General features: G+C 38.4%; 1 protein-coding gene across 3 annotated transcripts in view; it reads right to left on the bottom strand.

Annotated features, from left to right (window-relative positions):
* Positions 1-24097, bottom strand: part of SCAF4 (SR-related CTD associated factor 4) — a 67212-nt gene extending 43115 nt beyond the window's left edge. For 2 of the 3 annotated variants that reach the window (XM_004757496.3, XM_004757497.3), the window contains exons 1-3: positions 23635-24096; positions 1463-1546; positions 541-585 (exon numbers count right to left, since the gene is read on the bottom strand). In XM_004757496.3, the coding sequence (XP_004757553.1) occupies positions 541-585; positions 1463-1546; positions 23635-23664 (159 nt within the window). In that variant the 5' untranslated portion in view covers positions 23665-24096. Of the gene's footprint in view, positions 1-540; positions 586-1462; positions 1547-23634 lie in introns of all 3 variants that reach the window. The other variant, XM_045085157.1, reaches the window with a different exon arrangement.
* Between the last annotated feature and the right edge of the window lie 590 nt (positions 24098-24687).

The raw sequence follows: 24687 nt of genomic DNA, 5'->3' as shown, positions 1-24687 counted from the left end.
AATGCCACGCACATTTACTGGTTTGTACTACAAAACACAGCTCCAGGTTTTGGGGAGGGGAGGGGAAGACAGAGAGGTTTATTAAGTCTCTGTTCTCAGTCCTCCTCTGGTGAGACAGATGTATGCTAACTGCATGGTTATAAAACCAAATACAACTGTAGAAGTGAAAAATGATTTAATTATGATAGGAGCAGGAAAAAGTTGGAAAATTTTACAAACTGATTTCATTTGAACTACTTCAAGATGAGTTAAAGGTCAACGAAGTAAACAGGGCAAATGGCACAGGAGGCGTATCAGACTCAGAGAAGAGTCATGCTGAGTACACAGGAAACTTGTTGAGTGCCCACCTTATACTAATTAATAAACAGCACTGCTATACATTTTCGGTTAAAAAACAAACTCACGCGATTAATAAGAACACCCAGTGACAACTTTTTTGGTAGAGTGGCTTTAGAAGCAAGCAACCAAATTACAATTTACAAAGTAAATTACAAATACTGATCATAACTAAAATGAAGTAATAAGGAAATGGATAGTTACCTTTTTGATGAACTTTTCTACTATTTGAACTACATGCTTATAAAGCTGAAAAGAATTAAAAGAAAATTATTGTGCAGTTTACATATTTCTACATATTCAGTAATATAATTAGAAAATACTTCAAACCTTAAAATTTGCACAATGTGAATTCTCAAAATACTGAATGAACCATGACAAATAATCCCTAATCAGTAAGTGAACATTCATGAATCAGAAGAGAATTAATCAAAACAGAAACTACAAAAATACCCCCAAAAGGTCCTTTTATTAAAGATTTTTAATCAATAAACCTTAATAAGGCAGTGTATTCAGGCAACTCTGAGCCTGATAAGAACAGTAGAACTGGAACTAAATAATGCAGTTTCTAAAGTGAGTCAGCTACTTAGGTGTGATCTTGAGGAAAGCATTTAACTTCGTGGAGACTGAGTTGTTTTTTTTTTAAAGTAAATATGAGGCTAATACTCAGGTGATTTATGGCAAGAATTAACTAAAACAAAGAATATATCCTTTCATTCTACTCTCTACTTCTATTCAACTTTCTGACACACACACAACAGCAAATACATGAGGCAACAGATGTGCTAATTAGCTTGACTGTGTTAATCATTTCATAATGTGTATCAAACCATCGTTTAAAAAAATAATGTATTTAAACAAATATTTTAAAATAAATTTGATTTTGTCAATTAAATAAGTTGGAAAAAATATAAATGGGAGATACTAAAACAACAAAAAAGGAAAAAAGCAGATTTTGAAATAATGTATTACATTTCAAATATATTGTACCGTATTATCACGTGTCTTCAGCAAAAGCTAGTTACTTCTTTGATTCACACCTAAACTTAGAGGATGAATTCTCACGTTTAAAAGTATTTTCAAAATTTCAAAAACATTTTTTGAATTAAATATATTTTATTCTTACCTTAATAGCTTTAATAGCAGCTTTAGTGATAAGAATCATCTTGGCTCGAGAGATGGGAGGTTTCATATCCATAAGTGAAAAGAGCTTAAAAAACAAAAATAATTTAGAAATTAGAAGTTAGAGGTCAATTCCTCCCACTTCTGCAAAGATAATACAATTTATTAATCAAAAGAATAACTTTTGGAACTAAGCTGAACAATTCAGCTCGTAAAGAAAATCCAAGCACTTTCCTATATCCCTGCATCGCTACCAAGAAAATACAATGGAAAAGATACTAAAAAGAGCAAGAAAGAAAAAAAACCACCTAGAAAATTTTACTGGAGAACTCAGAAATAATTTGAATGGAAACATACCAGGGGTTTCTGAGACTGGCAATAGTATGACTCAATATTTAATGCAAACCTCATTGAGATTTTGGAGAACTTCAAATAATTCTAAGGTTCATTTGGAGAAAGATGTATTAAATTAGGCAAGAAATTGAAAATGCTGGAATTCACAATTTCTTGATTTAGTCAGGCATAAAAACAGCACCATATTTACCAAATCTCATGACAGTAAATCCAACAATAAGGTGCTCCCCATGAGATTCAACCACACATGCACACTTTTCCCCCCAATATTTAAATCAAAACAAGACATAATCAGAGACCACAGAGAGTTACAAAGATAAAATCCTGACATTAAGAAGCTTGTATCTAGCTTCTTAAATTCTTTTGTTTGTTTCTGTTTTGGTTTAAAAAAAAATTTATTTATTTGAAAGAGGCCATGCTCACATACTCACAGGGTGGGGGACACAGAGGGAGAGGAAACCAGCAGACTCCCCACTGAGCAGAAAGCCCATGTAGGGGGCTCCACGCCAGGACCCTAAGATCAGGACCTGAGCCTAAACCAAGAGTCAGCTTAACCAACTGAGCCACCCGGGTGCCCATTTGCATTTTGTTTAATCATGGGCACACACTCACCCTAGGACTTCTATAAAGATAATCTGTGGGATTTTTTTTTTTTTTAAAGTAGGCTCCACCCTCAATATGGAGCCCAACAGTGTGGCTTGAACTCACCACCCTGAGATCCAGACCTAGCTGAGATCAAGAGTCATATGCTTAACCAAAGGAGTCAACAAAGGCACTCCTAAAAAGATACTGTGAAATAATTAAGTTTCAGGGCTATATATGAATCATATTTCCAAACAATGTTGATACTCCACATATGTAATCTCTAAGACACAGATCTTTACTAGATCACTAAGAAGTTAACCTAAAGTACAAAAGTCTCTTTTTGTAAGGTAAACAGCCCTATTTGGCAATATACCCCCAAAATTCAGAAAATTTTCACAGCTTTTCACACAACTATAGACACAACGTGACTACAGATAACAGTAACAGTAATATTAGAAAAGGCATGGAATGCCAGAGATAATCAATACAAGAATTAGATACTCTGGTTTAAGCAGAGAAAAGTAGAATTCTTTCGTAAGTAATATTAAGATTTTAAAAATTGGGGAAAACATAGATAGTAAACAAAGGAATTAGTTTTAAAAAATGTTATTCTCTGAAGAGGGTCACAGTTCTTTATTATTTCTTTACCAAGGTAATAAAAGTTATCCTTGAGAATGCTCATTAACAGAAAACAATTAGAAAGGAGACAGTAATCTTTGAGACTAATATAAAATGATGGGAAATGAAAAAACAATTTAAAATATTAAAATTTAAATACAAATTCTAAAAATATAAACACTGCATAAGATATATAGTATGCATTTTTATAAAGGATATTTTCTTACCATTTATAAGTCATAAAATTTATTAAGGCAATTGTTATTACTGCTGTTCTATTTTCTTCTCTGTAACTTAATGCAGAGAAAAGGGATGCAAAAAAGTTTATACATGATCTTTAGGAATGAACAACAGTGAGAACTACTTCTCTGGTCATTAAAAGCTTAGAGAATCATATTTTCATGAAACCTAAGCAAAAAGTACTCATTTAATGTATCGAATAGCACTCCTTGATTACTTCAGCAGTGAGCAACTTGCCTTATTAAAAAACCTCAGCCAACTGAGCACACAAGACAGACCAATGTACCATCGCATAAAATACTCCATAGTCTCTATTTAAATTACAACTTGTTAAAAAATAAAAATACAGACTATATCATACAGCACTATAACCATTCATGCAAAACACCAGCAAGAGAACCCTCAAGTGCTATTATCAAAGAGCCAGTAAAAAGGATGTTAATTATTTCATGAAGAAGGATGACTTGGTAAGAGAGGAGGGAACCAGCATCTGAGGGCCTATGATGTATAAGGATGAATTAAATTTAGTGGTGTATAATTTTATTTAATCATGTTAACAACTGGAGGAAGGAGGGTGGGGGTAGGCTAAATGGGTGATGGGTATTAAAGAGGGCATTTGCTGGGATGAGCACTGGGTGCGGTATGGAAGTGTGGAATCATTAAATTCTACACCTGAAACCAATTTTACCATATATGTTAATTAACCAGAATTTATATAAAAAGTTGAGAGGAAAAAAAAATCCATATTAACAACTAACACAGATTCTCTTCTACCTGTTTAAGATGATACTCAAAAGGGTTACTTACACATCTGTTTCGGATGATGCCCAGGGAATGGGTTTGAATTATAATTTGTAGATTTTATAGCTCAAAATCCACCCCCCCTTTAAAAGATTTTATTTATTTATTTGACAGAGAGAGTGAGCACAAGCAAGGGGAGTGGCAGACAGAGGGAGAGGGAGAAGTAGGCTCCCAGAGGACCAGGGAACCCAACAAGGGCCTGGATTCCAAGACCCTGGGATCATAACCTGAGGCAGCCACTTAACTAACTGAGCCACACAGCTGCCCCTATAGCTCACAATTCCTAATAGCACATTTATACCCTTAATACAATGCTGCTTTTAGATTAAATATATACGAGACCATTATGATGGGGAATACAGACAAAAACATGAAGCAGGCATCTGTGCCTGCCTATCTATCTATCTATCTATCTATTGACTCAGGGATAATGACTAAACATATTCAATTTATACTGAAGTTCAGGCAGACATGAGAATACGGCTCTTGAACACAGAAATGGTCCAGTCTAGAAAATGAAAAGTCACAGAGTCAAGACCATGAGTGTGGGTGAGAAGAAATTTGTGGTAAGAAGAAAGCCAAGAAAGAACACATAAGCTAGGATGTATCAAAATGTCACTGTGGTATAGACAAAGGGGTTGCACAAATGAATAATATCAGGATAAATACCAGAAATTAAAGGCATTTGCCATGTCAAATGTGGTCAGAGGTGCATGGTTTGACTATTAGGTGGCTGAACAGATACTAAGATACTAGTTTTTGAAAGTGATTTCAAAAGCCAACTGGTAAAGAAGCAGGAGGTTAGGAGGTAGAAATGCAGTTTTGGGTAATTTTTCATTAATTTAACAAATTTCTGAGCTCTCAGGAAGTGTCAAACTCAGCGAGTGGTACGTAGAGGAGGCAGAGCCATGTTTCAGTGCTTTACAGATGATCGCCCTTGAAATATCTCTTACTTGTAAGCACTACGATGCCTCTGTCACATTTAAGTTTCTTTTTAGACGGTCTTTGCTTTCCTTTACAAATGACTTTTTTAGATCTTAAAGCCAAAAATCTGTATTTGATATAACTTATAAAGAAAAACACTACTGCAGGCAGAGAGAGAAGTTTCAAAACCAGAGGCTGAAAAAAATTACCTTTTAAAGCTCAATGAATGTTACTCATACTTTACTGACTTCTTTGAAGCATAAATTCATCAGTTTCTACCTTTTGCAAGGCAAAAAGTTTCGCTGATATCTAGATCAATACCTTCCTTGGATATAGAGACCCAGAAATTATGCTGAAATTGATATACCTTACTGTAACTATGTGCACTGACACTACCTATTTAAATAGAAACACTAATTGCTTTTGTGGTAGTTAGATTATTATAATTCCCCATGAGAACACTGAGGCATAAAAGTTCAAGAATCTGCTCAAAATCATAATTCAGGTGGTAAATTTAATCTGTGGTCTACCACTACCCAAAGCTCAAGTTCTTTCCAATAACTGCCTAACAATAAAGAAATTATTTCATTAATACTACATTATCCTAGAGGAATAAATAGCACACAGATATTAAAGATGATAGACTATACAACTAAGTTTTTAAATGTTATATAAAATATACACATATATATGCAATTATGTGTGTGTGTGTGTACACATGAAGACCCAAATAAGAAAGTATACCAATATTTAACTGTTATGGAGGGACCGGACCCAAATATTTTTTTAGTAACAAAAAATAAGTGAACAGAGATAAAGTGCTATGTCCAGCGAAGCAGTAAGTTAGAGGTAATGTACTAAGTTCTTAATTGGATCTAGAGCAAAACTGAAATTTAATAATCTTAGATAAGAAAGAGTTAATTGACATGTTGGCTGAGAAATCTCTCAGAAGTATACAACCTTGTGGTGGTGATCTAAGAAGACTCAGATTATAGTTCCTGAATTTTTCCCCCCACAGGTATACTCACTTTATTTATTTATTATTCATTATTTTCATTTTTCATTAAAAGTTAACATATAATATACAATTTGTTTCAGGGGTACAGGTCTGTGATTCATCAGTCTCACACAATTCACAGCACTACCATAGCACATACCTTCCCCAAAGTCCATCACCCAATTACCCGCCCCCCTTCAGCAACCCTCCGTTCATTTCCTGAGATTAAGAGTCTCTTATTGTTTGTCTCCTTTTCTGATTTCATCTTGTCTCATTTTTCCCTCTCTTCCCCTATGATCTTCTGTCTTGTTTCTCAAATTCCTCCTATCAGTGAGATCATCAGCATAATAGCATTTAGTTCTATCCCCATCCTTGCAAATGGCAAGATCTCGGTGTTTTTAATGGCTGCATGAGATTCCATTGTATACATATACACCACATCTTCTTTATCCATTCATCTGTTGATGGACATCTAGACTTTTTCTATAGTTTGGCTATTATGGACACTCCTACTATAAACTCTGGGGTGCAGGTGTCCCTGTCACGACAGATCACGACATTTGTATCTTTGGGGTAAATACCCAGTAGTGCAATTGCTGGGTCCTAGGGTTATAGTTCCTGAATTTTTAAAAACACTAAATTTCTGTTAAAGTAATGATAAGAACAAGATCAATAATCAACTGTCTGGGAAATCCGGACTCCCCATCTGCTAGGAATGAGAAGTTGTTTCTTCGTTGTTTCTTCATCTGTAAAATGAGAATTATTAAGGCAAGTTTAATACAAACAACACTAATGCAGCACCTAGCACAAAGTACCCAACAGACATCACCTATTACTACCACCACACATAATTTTGTTGAAAGGAGAAAAAATCCTGGAAATAATCAAGATGAGTGTTTTTTCAAACTGTGGGCTAAGATACATTAGAATATAAAAATGAGTTTAATGGGTGACAGAAATTTTTAGTGGAATAGAGTATAAAAAGATAAACAGAATTGTATACAGCAAGGTAAGTATTACTTAGTGAAATTTCTCAGTTTTGTGTGTGGGTATGTATGCAAAAACACCTATGTAATATTATAAATCTTACTACAAGGGTGACAGTCAAAGGCAATGACTCAGAGAAAAAGTCTTTTGTCTTAGAAATGAGGGAAAATAAAGCCCCAAACTAAGTGCTGTCAACTTTCAATAATGAAGAGAGTCCTTAAGCCATTAACATATTTCTTATGAACAATCTGTGGGGAAAAAAGCAGCACCGTCAACTTAAAAAAAAATTTCATATTTTTCAATCAAGTTTAGAATACACAGCATATAGAGAGTAGAAAGAGGGATAAAGATAGTTTGGGCTCTTGTTATTTCTGACCAACATCCAATCTCAGCCAACAAACCTCAAGAAAATAACCCACTGGCTTCATATAGAAGCATGAGAACCATAAACTTTAATATAATTCCAACAAACTCTACTAGTGGAAAAAAAAAATCAGATACATGGGTACTCTGGAAAGAGTCAGAACAACCTGGTTTTGATTCTGGGTCCAGCAATGTAAACAATTCTGGGGAAATTAGATATTCTATAGAATGCAGTGTCCTCGTATGTAAAAAGGTATGGCAGTTACCTACTGCAGAGGCTTCAATGAGAACTGAGTGAGTTTTTGCAGATGAATGACTAGTGTATCATCTGCGAGTGCTCAGTATCACTTAAGAGCTGCACTCTCCCTACTACTACAGCCTCTAGTCACCACTTGTGTCATCTGTCAATGAAAGCAAGTATGTCAAGGCAGCCAAAGAAACCCATGCAATTCTAATACAAAATAGAGAAAGCGTAGGCAGAAAAAGGTGCAAGACCCACATGGAAGGCATTAGTAGAAAAAAGTACTTGCCAGCAATAGAGGTGTTTGGCTTTTTCCTCTGTCACAAGCAAAATAACTACAGAAAGTAATAAATGTGAACACAGTCTTGCTACGGGACATATAGAGACGCCTGATACACAAAGCAGTCTAAAAATTATGAAGAATCATTCATCGCAATCCCTTATACCAATAAGGAATAGTTTCAAGAGAAGGTAAAGAATGAGACTATTTGGCCTGTGACACATGCTGAATTCAGTTTGAGGTAGTCAAAGTCGTAACATGATACTCTGCTATTTACTAACACTATAAACTCTAACAAGTTTAGTTAACCTCTCTAAACTTCAAGGATCTTCTGAATATGAAAACGGGGATTAACAGCATACATTTCATCTCCTAAGGCTATTAGGATTAAATGAGATAATAGACACAAATCTCAGCCTAGTACCTAACATATAAGTGACTCACTAAATAAAGCTATACAATGCCCTGAGAATCTCTACACACACTTTTTGTTATGGCTTACTGTAGTATCTTTTTTGTAATACATCTACTATTCAAACACTGCACTTAAGAGAAATCTTCTCTACAATGGCAATACCATAGTCTCAAAGACTCTTAAAGCCATATAGCACTTTAATATCTAACCCGGTACATAAACTGAATTTGTAACTACTTTTATAAAGTACTTTTATAACTTTTATAACGTATCTGCAGCCAAGTGTCATATGGCTTAAAACTCTTAACTAATCAGCTCCAATAGTTACAGGGGCCTCCTGTGTACTAACCCCCAATCTCCTTTCTGATACCTTCTCTCTCCTGTTCCAATTCTGGTTAGTGAGCTCTCTTGCAGGATAAAATATTTAAAGCTGACTAAACATGTTTCCCACTGAAGTATCTTCTTCAACTATTAGTGAGATTGTACTTCTACTGATATGGCTAATTCCTTTTAAGTATGATATCCCCAAATGGACATCGTCCATATGTATTACTGTGTTAATGGAATCCAGTGGATTGCTTTTTTTTTTAAGTTTGCTATTTCTGCAGTAACACATTACCACAAAATTAGCAGCTTAAAAACAACACAAATTCATCTTATGGTTTTGGAGGTCAGAATTTCCCTAGTCTGAATGCAAGGCGTTGGCAGGGCTACTATATTCCTTCTGGAGATTCTAGGGCAGAATGTATTCCCTGGCTTTTCCAAGCCAAGGGTGCCAACATTCCTTCGGCTCATGGTCTGTCTCTTCCTCCATCTTCAAAACCAAGATGGTAGCATCTTCTCCTCCCTGACTTGAGGATTGTGATTCTGCTGTCACATCACTTTCTTGACTCTACTCCCTCTCTTGTATAATGACCCTTGGGATTACATTGTGCTCATCTAGATAATTCAGGAAAATTAACCCATTCCAAGATCCTTAACCCCATCAGATCTGCAAAGTAAGGCAATATAATAAGGTTCTAGAATTCTAAAGTGGATGGGGGAGGAATTTTCTTTCCTAAAAAGATTAATTTGAGAGAGAAAGACCACGTGTGGGCAGGACGGGGCAGAGGAAGAGGGAGAGAGAAACTTTCGTTGATTTTGCTGAGCTCGGAACCCAGACACAGGGCTAGACCTCAACTGAGATCATGACCTGAGCCAAAACCAAGAGTTAGGTGCTTAACTGACTGTGCCACCCAGGGACCCCAGAACATATTTAAAAAAACAACAAAAAAAAATAGTTTATGTGTTTTTGTTAACCCACATCTATAACAAACCAAAACCCTCAAACTGTTTTCAATGGAATCTCTATCAAAACTAGATCTTCACGTTGACTTTGTTGTTTTCTGACAGTCCTTTCAATCTACTTAGATCATCTGGAAATAATTTTCTGCTACTTGATGAAGCAGCGACTCCAATCAGCTTATAAATTTCATGAACTTTCATGAATGTGCTTTATATTATTTCTTCCAACTCAATGGTTTTTTAAAATTAGTAAGAACAGGACCTACTTGAGGGATGACCCATACGGTCGTTGGACACTGCCTGTCAGCTAAAATCGACTTAACAATACTCTTATCCTGCCTTTATTTTTCTAACGTATTCATGATGAAATCAAGACACATATCTTTCTGAAATACTTAGTTTATAGTCCTCACTAGGTAAAACACACATCACAAAAAAGTTTAATTTGGTCTGCTATGAATTGTTAGTGAACCTGTTCTGGCTCTGAGTATTTTAGAAATTTCTAGTAACAGAATCAGCAAAGATAAAAGCTATTGGCACTGAGTCTTTGATTTCTGGAGTATACCTTTTCCTGTTCTTTGAAATAGAGTTATCAAAGCAGTGAAAAGAATTAGAAGACCATATTAGCCTAAATAATTCTACTAGTACCTAATCCCTCAATGTTTCCTTTAGGAATCTTCCAATGGAATGCTTACCTCTACCTTTTTCCCCCTGAACTTTAAAAAATGTGCTTTCCTCAAATTTATTTTATAATGAATCATACTGATTATATATGCAGTATCCTTCCTTGCTATTATCTTCTCCACGATGACAAATTCTGCCTTAAACTGGCGTTATTAATACTTATTTACAAACTTTGAAGAAAAGATATGAATCCTTCTAAAAGGAAGTATGTACACTTAAAGTGACAAGCTGATAGTCAAATCTCCCTCCTAATAGATGCAGGTATCAAAGCATTTAATTCTAATCTTTCTTCCTCTTTCATTCATTTGACTCAATATAATCACTTTCTTCTGCAAAGATGCTTTGTTCATCTAATTACAGCTGGAAGACCACCCCATAAAATACTGCTGGAACAATTAGGAAAGGGATAGTTAACAGCTCCTTTTACATGGCATTTCACTTTATGCCTTAAGTACACTGTATCAAAAGTCTGTTCAAACTAATACTTTCTTGGGGCACCTGGGTGGCTCAGTGGGTTAAAGTTTCTGCCTTCTGCTCAGGTCATGATCTCAGGGTCCTGGGATCGAGCCCTGCATCAGGCTCTCTGCTCAGCAGGGACCCTGCTTCCCTGTCTCTCTCTGCTTGCCTCTCTGCCGACTTGTGATCTCTGTCAAATAAATAAATAAAATCTTTAATCTAATACTTTCTTAGTACTGGGCAATTCGACATGATGGGTTGACAGGTACAGAGAGTTGCAAACCAATCACATGTACAATGCCATTCTACCAATGATGCCGTTTTACCTGAAAGTAGAACATATGCAAACAGTAAGAGACGGTGAAACTGAAAAATATGTAGAGGAAAGTAACTCAATTAACAAAGGATACTGCAACAGCCAATTAATAAACATAGAAAAAAAGCTAAACTTTACCAATAATCAAAGAAGCACAAAGTAAAACAATGAGACACAATTCTTCAGCTGTCTACTGGCATGAATGTGGCTTGGCATCAAGCAAACAGAGCCCTCTGCTGATGAGACCTAATTGAGGAGTTTTAATTTCAGGAAGAAATTTAAAATTTAAAGCTATGTATCAAGAACTGAAAAAAAAAATTTCTTATCTTTTAAGCCAACAATACCACTTCTAGAAATTTATCTAAAACAATAATACATGCTCCAATCTTCCATAAGGACCATTTTAAAATCAGAAAATAACTTACTAAAAATTTTGATCTGGTAACCGTATAAAAATTTCCAAACACAAGTGGAGGGGGAAAAAGACTAAAACACCCTAAAATATTAATGGTATTCAGTGGGATGGTAGTTTCTTTTTTTCCTAATTTAAGTTTATATAACTTGCATTAATTTTGAAGGGGAAGAGATTAAAATCTATTGATTTTCAAAATCAGACAAAAATGCACTTCCCAACTTCTGATTATAAGTATAATAAAATAATATACAGAACCATCATTATCAGATATAGCTTATTCATGGATTGAACCTTGTCAACCTTGAGTTATCAAAATTTTTCAAAATTATTAAAACATTTTTAAAAATAAATTTAAAATTTTGCCCCTTTAAATATTTATAATACCTGATGCCCTTGTGGATATAAAACTCAAATTTGAGAAATCACTATCTTTGTATTTTGTTGATCTCTGCACACTAAAGAAAGTATCCCTTTAGTTACTGACATACTTTACTGCCAAGCAAATTCTATTTACTTTCCAGAGTCAGAAGCCCTTTGAAACCCCAATGGTAGCCAATTTTCAACCTGCTTAGAGGAAGGTATAGAGAGACAAGACAGTCTGGCATTAACACAAACTATTCCTAAGATGGAGCAAATTTACAAGGCCACTGAAACAAAAAGTCAGGAAAAAGAAACCATGGTCTCCCTGCTCCTACTAAGCAGTCTTTCATTTGACTTAAACACTAGAAAATCGTTCCATTTATTTCTCCACAAAATTCACTTTTCAGATTTCTAAAGATCCCTAAACCAGATATTTTCTTTCCTTCTTTTTTAAAAAATTAATGTATAATGTATTATTTGCGTCAGGGGTCTGTGAATCATCAGTCTTACACAATTCACAGCACTTACCACAGCACATACCCTCCCCAATGTCCATCACCCAGCCACCCCATCCCTCCCCCCTACCCACAGCAACTCTCAGTTTGTTTCCTGAGACTGAGTCTTTTACGTTTGTCTCCCTCCCAATCCCATCTTGTTTCATTCCCCCCCAACCCCGCCTCTCAAGTTCCTTGTATCAGAGATCATATGATAATTGTCTTTCTCTGATTGACTTATTTTGCTTAGCATAATACCCTCTAGATCCACCTACGTCGTCGTAAATGGCAAGATTTGGGGTTTTTTCTTTTTCTTTTTTATCCTAACCAGATATTTTTACAAGCAACACAGCTGCACAGAATATTCTCAAGTTCAAAAAAAATTTTCATAATTTTCCTATATCTTTACCTTACTATATCCTCCTACAAACTCTCCAAGTTTTAGTTCCAGAATTTGGAGTAATGCTTTACAAAATACACACCTATAAGTGCAAATAAAAACTGTGAATATTAACTATGAAACTATTTTTGAGTTGACTACTTATTATTTCTGTGCGCATTAAGGAAAGAGAGTATGGGTGTGCCTGGGTGGCTCAGTGGGGAGCCTGCTTCCCCCCTCTCTCTCTGCCTGCCTCTCTGCCTACTTGTGATCTGTCAAATAAATAAAAAAAATCTTAAAAAAAAAAGAAAGAAAAGAGAATATGGCAGGGGCATCTGGGTAGCACAGTTGGTTGAGTGTCCAATTCGCTTTCAGCTCCAGCCATGATCTCAGGGTCTTGAACCCGCTTTGCCCTCAGTGCAGAGTCCACCTGGGACTCTGTCTCCCTCTCTATCTCCCTCTCCCTCTCTAAAATAAATGAATAAATCTTAAAGAAAAAAGAAAGAAAACAGAGCATGGCTATCAGTTTAAACATCCTCTGCATTATTCCACACTTTTTAATTATATCACCAAGCCCTATTTGTCACCCTTTGCTGCTGGCAGAACTAATTGTCTAAGTAGTTAATTTCTCACAACTTACTCTGTAAAGTATGCCCTTAATTAATTCTTCACTTAAGAGTAACTCTGCTAGAATTTCCAAGAATCTATCCTTTACCCCCCAATTTTTTTTCAAGTAATCTCTACACCAACCTGGTGCTACACCCCACCCAGGATCCAGAGTCTCATGCTCAACTGACCCAGCCAACAACCAAGAGCCCCTCACTCAAACTTCCCACTTTAGAACCAAGGCTGTGTCTCTTTAGCAGGGCTTTTAACCCATTCAGCTCCAGCTCAGGACAACAGGTCATTTTTTTAGTCCTTAGCTACATTTTGGTTCACTGAACTCCAATCAATCCTCCACTTCTTTTCACTTGATCAAGAAATAGGCCAGAAGGTGATTTTAAGAAATGGCAAATATTTTCTCTATGTCATTGTTCTACTAGCAGATTCCAGATTGCAAAATTACTTTTACTGTGCCTCACACTAGTGAACTTTGTGTCGTCCCCCACCCCCAAATTGTCTTCAAACAGTTTTGTGAGGGGTGCCTGGGTGGCTCAGTAGTTCAAGTGTCCATGCTCAGCTGGGATCATGATCCCAGGGTTCTGGGATTGAGCCTCACAAGGGATTTCTTGCTCAGCTGGGAGCCTGTTCTCCCTCTCCCTCTGCCCCTGCTCTCTCTTCTCACTCTCTCATATAAATCAAATCTTTGGGGGAGGGGGGATTTTTATTTATTTATTTATTTATTTTTTTGTGAATTAAATAATTTTCTCCTAGACTTCAACTGAAGAAATAAAATTAGTTCCTGGATATAAAATCATTTGATTAGAAGAAAAAAAGAAAAATTATCCCATATTTAATGTATTTCATTTATAACCAGTTCTCTCCACAAAGTTGTGATGAATGGATTTATGCACAAGTATGGGACTAAAAAGGAAAATGTTAAAATTTATAAAATCCTCAATTTAAAATTTTAATTGTGAATATAAATTAGTAAAAGAAATATAAATGCTTAGAAGTGCATTTAAGTTTTAAATATGGAGTATCTATGCATGACTCAAAAACTTACCAAACTTCATTATTCTTAAACTTCTACAAATCCTTCCAGAAGTATACATTATAGTATAATGTAAAAAAGTTGTTAGTGAGCCCTCTCCCCTCATAAACACTCCAGCAGACAAAGAGCCACTGCTTAAAAATCTCCAGCACAACCATGTGGGGCTATGGACTGGGCTCAGATGGGTACTTAAAAATACTCAGAAAAGTCTCAGAACTGCCGTATTACCTGGTGTGACCTTGGTCAATTCACACCACCTCTTCTATTTCCCTAACTTCAAAATGAAAAGAATGGAAAGACACACCTATAAAAAATACTCTTAGCCCATTAGCTGGCATCTGGCTGGTAGTTAAGGAGCAAATGCAGGATTCCTTTCCTATCCTTCCCCTGGACTGTCCCCACTGGATTACTTCTTAAAATAGCATGTAAAAACTAAAGATATCCTATAAAACAAACTTAGAACTCAAGATCAACAAAATAATTTACAGAGCCACTCAGCAGCTACTAGGGACTGTTTTCAATGGAAAGAAAATCAGATCAAGCAACAAAATAATGGAAATCATGTGCTAAAAACTAATGTTTTCCTATTCATATACCATAAAACTCACCCCTTTAAAGTATGCAATTCAGTGTTGTTGTTGCTTTTTTACTATATTCAGAGTTGGGCAGCCATCAGCATTATTTTGTTTTGGCATACTTTGATCCCCTCCAAAAAATTCTATACCCATTCCTCCCTCCCACCAACCAATAATCTACTGTCTCTATGAATTTGCCCATTTTTGGTATTAATCAATAATTAGAGCCTTTATAAAGATTTGAACATATCTCCAATGAACCCCAAACCTGGCTCTCCTTTCCAAAGTAACTTATCATTCAGCATTTCTTAATTAAGGTGAATAAGGTGATATATGGCCATTGAAGTCTGAAGAGTATTTTATGCTTCCTAAAGGCTTAAAGGACTTATTACTGTAAATTCCATATTATAGGCTTCCTTTAAGCAGCATATAATTCCACTTCAGCTAAAACTCAGCTCTGACAAAGTCAAAAGGAGGGAAGAAAGTAGAATACTCATGAAGAAATGCATGCATAAAGATATCTTAAAAACACTGCAGAGGGAGATTGAGAGACTACAGAGTTGGTCCACTATTGCTCTCTAACAGCACCGACAATGGGACAATGGGAGAAACTAACACAGGTCAAGCAGTCAGTGGGTAAATTGTCTCTGAAGACTCTAAGCACAGTAATAAAACTGACTGAAATCATTCTGTCATCACTGAGCACTAGCAATTCTAAATAATATCAGGTATAAAATATTCCTTCTCCGAACACATGTTGATTGAGATGTTTAGGTTTCAATCTATTGCTGTGGTTACTGTTAAGTTTCAACAATATGTAAGCATCAAATTTATACATTTTTACTACATGTCCTTTACTAAGCCGTCTACTCTAAGTGGGAATTCATTAGGAAATCCCCCAGTTATGTGGTCAGTGCCCCAAAAATGCAGATTCGCCCTACCTGTTCATTTGGAGAGTCACTACAAAGAGATTTAGTGTACACAGCCTGCACTCAGGCTCAGTTTGTTTCTCCAATCCTATGGTTCCCATATACGAGTGTGTATGTAGTTAAAGAGTACATTCAAAATACGATAGCTGAATGCAATTCTCCTTTCTGAGATCTTTTTTTCTGGTATAAATATTTACAAACAGCCAGTATCAGCCTTGAACAAAGGTATAGCGGAATACAGAGCTTGAAGATCCATGAATAAAAATCACGGAGAATGCCATTACTACTCAACAAAATGTAAGGAAGCAGACATTTACAGATAATTTAAAGAATGTTTAACTATAAGAAATCTATACTCAATTTTTTGGTGGAAACATTTCAGTGAATTTTTAATTTTTTGGGGGCTGAGGAGATATTTGAAAATCACTACAATCAATGTGGAAGAAAGACATTCGAGATTTCTAGAATTTATTGTGAAGTGGTTTTTTCCCCTAAATTTCTAACCAAAGATAACTTATGTTTAAGACTCCTTAACTAGTGTATGTCTGTTGCTTTACTTACAACTTTTCATAATTAAAACCAATAAAAGTGTTCTTCAATTACAGGTGAAGACTGATCAAACGGGCTATAACGGTCTATGAACACAAATATGTTGAAGATCACCTTGACAGTCACCGATAAATACGTAGAAGGTAATGATTGAAAAGAAACTGGAATATCCTAGTAAGTCATTATGACAGACCGTATGTAGGCAAATTTTTCTATTTTTTCCCAAAAAAAAAAAGTATCAATGCAATTTAAAAATATTAACCTTTCCCACTGTAATATATATTTGCAATGGGCATAAAGTTCAGGTTTTTCTTGGCCATTCTCATGATTGTTTCTGGAATAAATTTTGTTGTAGAAAAGGGATCTATTAAAAAGAAAAACTGTGCTCTGGATGTCACCTATGCAAGGCGTGCCACTGCTCTACAGTCTCTCCCAACTAGGACTACTGACCCACATGGGTTTATACCAAAATCACCAATTATCCAAACACAAATGATAACTTTCAGAAGAACTTGGATGGCTCTCTACTTTTCATTAAGCCCTGCTGTCACCAATACCCACCCACCCCCCACCCTGTGACTCCATCTAAACCTTAGCTTCTTAATTCTTAACTTCACTCTAGAGTTACATTGGATTTCTTGCAGAATTCATTAGAAGTCAATACAATGTGTTTCACTGAAATATCAAAGTTTCTATACTTATGCCTTCACAAGCACCAGTAAGGAGCTTTAGATATACAGCAATGAAATGTAATCAATAAACCATGCAAATATTTAATAGGACAAAGGTGACCAGGGTATAATAAAATTATAATACTGTTTGTGAAATCTTAACAGTTTTCCAAAAAAAATCATGGTAGTACACTGTTAGTCACATGTGGTATTAACAAAGAAATGTAGACATGTCTCTTCAAGTCTAAACTTTCAACAGATCATTTAAAGGCCTAGTCCTACCAAACTCTACTTTTTCTTGTTCCATAGGAACAGAGTATTAATCAACCAATGTTACCAAAAATTTGAACCAATAATGGGTACACCGCTTATTCTATATAGCCAATAATGTAGTGTAGCTTGTTTTTAGCTCATCATTAAAGATGTATGCTGTTGCTCTGAAGTATGCTTAAAAAAAAAAAAAATCTGGCATATTATCTCAACAAATGTTATGAATAATACTAAGGTTCATCATGTTTGTAACAACTTTTTTCCTACCATGTTACTAAAATATATTTAAAACAAGATTTCAATGTGTGCAGAAGTTACCTGGAATGCTGAAGTAAGTTATATTCACTTAGGTTCCATGGCAGAGAACCTACAATTTTTATCTGGCAAAAAAAAAACCCTACCCCAATACCAACTACCATCTGTTAATTTTCTGCCACGTAGTTTTAAGTTCTGAATTGTTTCACAAGATTTATAAGCCAACTTTTCTAGGATTCCAATTTTTCTCTGAAGTTCCTTATCATGCATCCATGTAATTTTTTCTGAAACATAATACTAAATGAAAGGCCAGACTTCTAGGATAGGAGACATTTTCAAAAAGAACATCAGTGATAAATGCTGCAACAGAAAGCTCTGAAGAGCCAGCGTTATTACACTCACCGTAAGGCCAGACCTCTACCGTTGTTGGAGATGAGCAATTCTCTGAGAGTCAAGAAAAAGCAGAGGAATACCACAAGAACTTTTAATATCTAAAACTCCTGTGGTAGCAGCGTAACATGATCAAATGAGTCAAGGAAAAAAACCTCCAGTTTTACTTCAACTGTGGCCTGGTCCTCTATGTCTCCTCCACACAGTAAGAATCTTGTGTCAACTCTTTATCCACTGCTTTAGACAAACCTCTCCAAGGAGGGAATGATCAAAAACAAGTGAAGACGAACATTAACAGATAAAGAAAAAAAAATACTTAAAGTATCTTCATATGATTTAAATTCTGGAAGATAATCATACGTAGAAATCAGTAGGTAAAACATACAACAGTTCATACACAAAAATTTCCAGTGGGAAAACAAAGGGGTGGCAACTCCCCACTGAGATGTGGAACACAACTCCTCCTTCAGGATAACGTGGTGGTTCAAGACTGACAACCCAGTGGTTAAGTGCATCAATGTAAATTCATACATAAAATATTCATAAAACTTAATTAGTCTGAGTTTAAAGATAAAAATGAATGCCAAAGTTCTCGTATTTTCTTCTTGCATTTCCAACACAGTATTAACCCTAACCTCAGGAACTCAGCGCTGTAGTTCTCTAACAATAGTCTGCAGATCCCTGGGGGTCTGAGTTCCTTTCAGTGGTCTGTGAGGTAAAAACCGTTTTCATTTTAATACTAAAACATTTCTTGCCCCCTTCATTCATTTTCTCACAAGTGTACAGCAAAGTTTTCCAGAGGCTACCTGATGTGTCTAATTGGAAGAGACTGAATAAAGAAGTACATATGAGAATCCAGGTTTATAAACCAAAGTTTAAATGAGATTTGCAAAATGTAAAACAATGTCACTTCTCATTTTCTGGGGGAAACACTATTTTTCATTTAAAATGGTAAATATATGTTAAAATATAATGGGTTTGTTATTTCAATAAATGCATTTCTCAGACTAAATTTCTAAAATGATAAATATCCCAAAGATATATGATATATATATGTACGATATCAGCCACAGATACAAAAGCTCTCTGTAGTCCTGAGAACAGCTGTCCCAGAGAAACTCTTGTACAATACAGACATGTTTGAGAAAGTTTACTGCAGTGTTTGTCAGCAACAACTGAGAAGCAACTTGAATGTTCATCAACTGGGGAGCCAGATACATAAAACATGGTTTATTCAAATGACAGCACACTACCCAGCATTAGAATGAGATCTTAATATTAACAATGTCTGAGGGGAAAAACCCCACAAATATGTACAATATACCACTTACAGATATCAAAATACAGATTATATATTACTTATGTACCACAGATTGATACTAAAATTCATTTTGATTGCATCTGCAGGAGGAAAGTATTTTAAGTTTAAATTAAAAACACTTATAACAGTAACAACTGTCCATTCTTGTTATATCATCTCTGCACTTTTTTATATTTTAATTAAGTCTTTTTTAAAAAAAAAGATTTTATTTTAGAGAGAGCCTGCACAGGTGCCTGCGCTAGTGGGGGGAGGAGCACAGGGAAAGGGAGAATTTCAAGCAGACTCCATGATGAGCTTTGAGCCCAATGTGCTTGATTTCAGGACCCTGAGCCAAAATCAAGAGTCTGGTGCTTATCCGACTGAGCCACCCAGCTGCCCCTAATTAAAAGTCTTAAAATCACAGATGATGCTCCCCTCCCAAAATACACTCTTTCTTGGGATTAGAGAGATTGGTTAAAGGCTAAAAATGAAATCAATGTATTAAAAAATCCAATCTATAACTTTTATTCATTAAACAAGCTTATAAAATACCAAACTCTTCACACTGAGGAGTATATAAACACAGGAGAAAACAATTAAGTATTAGCTATAATTGGTCACTCATTTTTTTACAACATTTTTTAACAACACTTAACAAACTGCCTCACCATAAAAGTCCTCTGTTTAATGGGTGTCTTTAATAACTTCATTCTTTTTATCTTCCTTCCTGTATCAGAAATACGGACCTCTTTTACCTGTGCTGATCTGTACCGTTCCTTTTATCCACAACTGTGTTCTAAGCAAGCCCTCTTATTTTTAAACTGTACTACTCTACACTTTCCCTCCCCCAACATGCTCAAACTTCTACTCCCATCTGAGATCAGGGCTTCAACATTACTTATTAAGCTAAGATCACATATATGCTATATAAACATACAAATGGCCTAGCATAAGTGTCTACTACACTGTTAACTGTACTTCTTTCCCTTCATTCTTGAAGCAACTTTGTCCTTAAATCCCTCAGAACCAAACTTCTAAAAAAGACTTCATTTGTGATCTTTATTTCCTTACCTCCTTTAACACCATTCAACCTTATTTCAGATCCCATTACTCTCAAATTCTAGTAGCTTTTAAAAGTCTTTTCTTTTTACATTTTTTGTTAATTCTTTTTATCAATATATAATGTATTATTTGCCCCAGGGGTACAGGTCGCTTTTCCCCTAAGTCTTAACTTCTAACCACTCCCCCGGTATTATACAAAATATTATCTTTAGGCAACAATTAAGATGAGGAGATGTGCATTCAAATCCCAGCTCTACCATTAGCTAACAATATGCCCCTGGGCCAATTATTATTTAACTTCTTTGAAAATCAGTTACCTCATCTATAAGTGGATGTCTATGCAAGGTTGTGAGACTATCAGATATGTATTTATAAAATGCCTGATACACCAGAGATGCTTAGTAAATATTAATTCCTTTTCTCACCCTGGCACCCCCCCCCTCAATTTTCTCCAGGGTACATCTGAAAGTGACTCCCAGATGTCTTCCTCAATTTCTTGGTTGCTTCCGAGTTTGAGTCCTACATGCCCAACTAACTGCTTGCCAAAAATTTCCACATGACTTTTCCACTCAATCTCAAACTCAACCTGTTCAAAACCCAAACATATTTCCTCTTCCACTAAATATGCTTTTGATGACTCCTTAACTTGTGTAAGTAGCATCACCACTTTCCCAGCACCCAAAATGTGGGGGTAAAAGGTGCTTATAACCCTTTCAGATGGCAGGTGCATGGACTCCTCTGGTCCATATCCTTCCCCTCCTCTCCCTGCCACTACAGATGTGCCAAGTTCAGATTTTACTCTACCTCCGTCCTCAAAATGCCCATCTCCCTCAAATCTCTGCCTTCTACAATATATATACAATTCAAGCAGTTTTCTTAATTATATCACCTCACTACTTAAAATCTTCAGCTTACCCAGAGCCTAAAAGTGGAACTTAAACACATAAGACAGACATGAAACTTGTCAGGCCCCAAATTACTTAACCACCTTTACTTTCCAGTAGCACTTGGAATCAAACTACTATTCACTCCTCAGCACTGCTGCCCTTCAATCACTTTCTACACCTTCTGAAATCCTAAAACTGACTCCACCTTTTCTTCCCAAGTCTTTGCTGATCCCACCATAGTCAACCTTTTTAAGGGCCCCAAAGGAAGCTATTCTATCACATGTTAAAATTATTTGCATAAGTCTTGTGTCCTCTATTCCATCAGGCTCCTAAGAGACAGAGATCCTTGGTAGCTCCACAGTATTCAGGACACAGCTTTGTAGCGGAGCACGTACTTAAAAGTTTATAAAACTAAGTTAAGACTTGGGAGATTTGAGGTTACAGGAAAACTAACCAATAACATTTCATGAGTGGGGAGAAATAACTGAGAAGTACTGCAAATCAAACAGCACAAGAGGATGAATTTTAATTTCTCCAGAAAGTTTCTTCAGAAGAAAGTTAAAACTGGCAACACTCACCTAACATAACGTAATTTGGAGTTCATAAAGAGTAGGAATGGAAATAAAAATTTGAGCAGAAAGGTGAAAAATGACAGGAAAATTCTCATCTTGTACATTTTAAAAAGGTTAAAACACCATTTTCCTTTTTTGAGAAGTCACTGCTACACCTTATTTTGGTTTTTCAGAGTAAAAACTTCTGCTCACACTTTTCCAGAGCATAAGATATTTTGCTTAATGTCAACTTCCACTTTGTTTAACTCAGAATCAAATACTTCCGATTAAAAATCCCCTTCTTCGTTCATCTTGGAAAAGAAATGTATGTATAATCTTTAAAAAACTGCCGTACCATTTGTAAAATTCTCATGCATTCAACCATTATTTGCCTCCTATGTTGAAGGGAGGAGGAAAGAACAAAGCTCCCTGCCCTCATAGAGCCAACATTCCAGTGAATTTTGCCTTCAGGAAACCAAGTCAACTTCCAAACCTGAAATCTTTGGAGCATTATCACAAATTCTCTAGCCATCAAACATTAGCAAATATTATCTCGTTATTCTGAAAATCATCCCACTGTCCAACGCCAGTCGCTATTCCAATTAAGACATTTTATGCACTCATCGGTTGAAGACAAATCATTTCTAGGATAACGTGTAAGGCAATAAAAGATCCTACATGCAGTGTTACTGGAGGATCCCATATTACCGCTATTACGGCACTGCAAATCTAAAGGAAAATTATCGCACGTCAATTCTGTTACAAGTGAAATTACAAAATCTTATTGTGAGATACAAGTTTTTAACGCCGTATCAAGACGTCTAGAGCTACAGAACTACATCTGACTTTTTCAATGTTGGGTTTATCTCGAGTGTTTGGAAAAGGAAAATAATCCAATTCAACACATGACAACAGTTTCCATTCCGTACCTGCATTTTAAATGGTCAAGTCCCCTCCACCCAAGTCATTCTGAAGAAGACGTGTGGACTCTATGCCCCAAAAAGAGCACCTGGAATGACTCGAGATAAAACTACAGCGCTTTAGGGCGGCAGGCAGCTTTGTTCCTGGTTTTGGGAGGTTTTCACATGTAAATGTTCCTCTAGAAGGGAGCCGCGAATTAACTACCGCGGAAGAAATGCGAGGGTGGGGGACTGGAGGCCAAAGCCGACTTTCTACCGGACCGAGGCGGACCAAGTACTCCTCTCCCATTCAACTTTTTAGGTGTCACGCTGGGGCCACGGAGTCCATTAAGAGGATTGCGTTCATGACTGGAAGTGATAAAGAGCCACCCCTCTTCATTTGGGAACCCCATTTCCTAAGTGTGTGCATCCCGGGAGAAGAGGATGAACACCCTCTCCAACTCCTCCTCCCCGACCCGGGATCAGAGTCCAGCCGCCGCCGAGACTCGGCCTGAGCAACAGGAGAGCCGAGGCCGCCGCTCCGCCAGCCCAGCGACCGGCAGATGCTCCCGCTCCCCCGCCCCCAACCCCACACGCCCGCCCGCGCTTCTTTCTTAGCCCCTTGCTGGCTCCCGGCACTGCGAAGCCAGTAACGGGGCTGGGAGCAGACAGCGAGAGAGCCTGGACCTGAAAGAGGGCGAAGTTAGAGGTACCAGCGCCGAAGCGGGCTGGGGGAGGCCGGAAGGGGCGAGGGGAGCAGCCCGAGGTCGCCGCCCGGGGGTGGGCGATGGGGGAGGGGTATAGGGTCGGTTCCCGTGGCCGCCGCGACCTCTCCCGGACCACAGGCCGCTCCGCGCAGGCCCCGCCGCCCCGGAACCCGGGCAGGAAGCGTCCCCACCCCGACCAAAGCTTTAAATCTCCGGCGGCGGGAGAAACGGAGCCCCGGCTCCCGCGGCAGGCCCGGCACCCCCCAGCCCGGAGCACTCCTCACCTCCTGGTTGAAGGCGTTGACGGCGTCCATGTTCGCGCTGCGGCGGCGGCTGCTCCGGGCCCGCCGGTCACATAGACCTCGCGCCGCGGCGGAGCGGGGCCGGGGAACCGGCCGGGCCTGAGGGGCGGTGGGAAGCGACGAGCGGCGGAGCTAGAGGCCGGGCAGGAAGAGGCTGCGGCCGAGGCGGCGGGGCGGGCGGCAGAGGCGGAGGGTGGCGGGCCCCCTCTCAGTCCCGTTCGGAGGATGAGGAAAAGGAGGCGGCGGCGGCGCTGGGCTCCAACATGTCCGTTTGGCGGTGGCGGCTGCGCTCTGCGTCTCGCTGACACGGCCCCCCGCGCCCTCACGCACTAGCCCACACTGGCCCGACCGGCGAGCGGGCGGGCCTCTCTCTCCCTCTCGCCAGCGGGATGGCGGCAGCGGCCCGAGTCCACGCCGCGCGGGGCACCCTGGGACGGCTCGGGCCTCCCAGCGCTTCCTGTGCCCGGCTCCCGCCCCGCCCCGCCCCGCCTCAGGCGTGCTGGCCCCGCCCCCGTCCCGCCCCCGTCCCGCGCGCCGCGCGCCCGACTGCTGGCGCGTGACGCCGGGACGCCCGGCGCTTTCCCGCCGGCGGTGGCGGCTGGCCCGGGAGACAGCGGGGCAGTGAGGCTGAGCCCCGGCGAGGGCTCTGGGGAGCGCGGGGCCGCGGAGTCGGGAGGCTGGCACGGAAAGGGCCCGCGCACACGCGCGCCCCTGCCCGACGCGGCGTTCCCCGGTGCGTTTTTGTGCGATTCTGCCCAAGCAGGCCCTGCACCCGGCCCGGGCGGGAGGGCGGGCACGGACCCACTTGCTCTCCGCTGCCTGGAACAAAGGGCGCAGGGTTTAACCTCAGCCCGCTGAGCGTGCATTTGCTGGCTCCCGTGCAGCCTCTGCCTGTGCAGCCCTGCCTGCTCTAACTTCGAGAGTGAAGCCCTGAGAAGGACGTGCAGGCAGTGGGTACTCGAAGGAACCCCGGTGAAGCCCTCTGTCGCGGGATTCGCTAACCCTTGCTGCAGATTACCCCAAACGTTTCCTTTT

Source organism: Mustela putorius, unplaced genomic scaffold, assembly GCF_011764305.1.
Source record: "Mustela putorius furo isolate JIRA1106 unplaced genomic scaffold, ASM1176430v1.1 tig00000832_pilon_pilon_pilon, whole genome shotgun sequence".
Lineage (NCBI taxonomy): Eukaryota > Metazoa > Chordata > Mammalia > Carnivora > Mustelidae > Mustela > Mustela putorius.
This window is presented reverse-complemented; position numbering and strand designations above follow the sequence as displayed.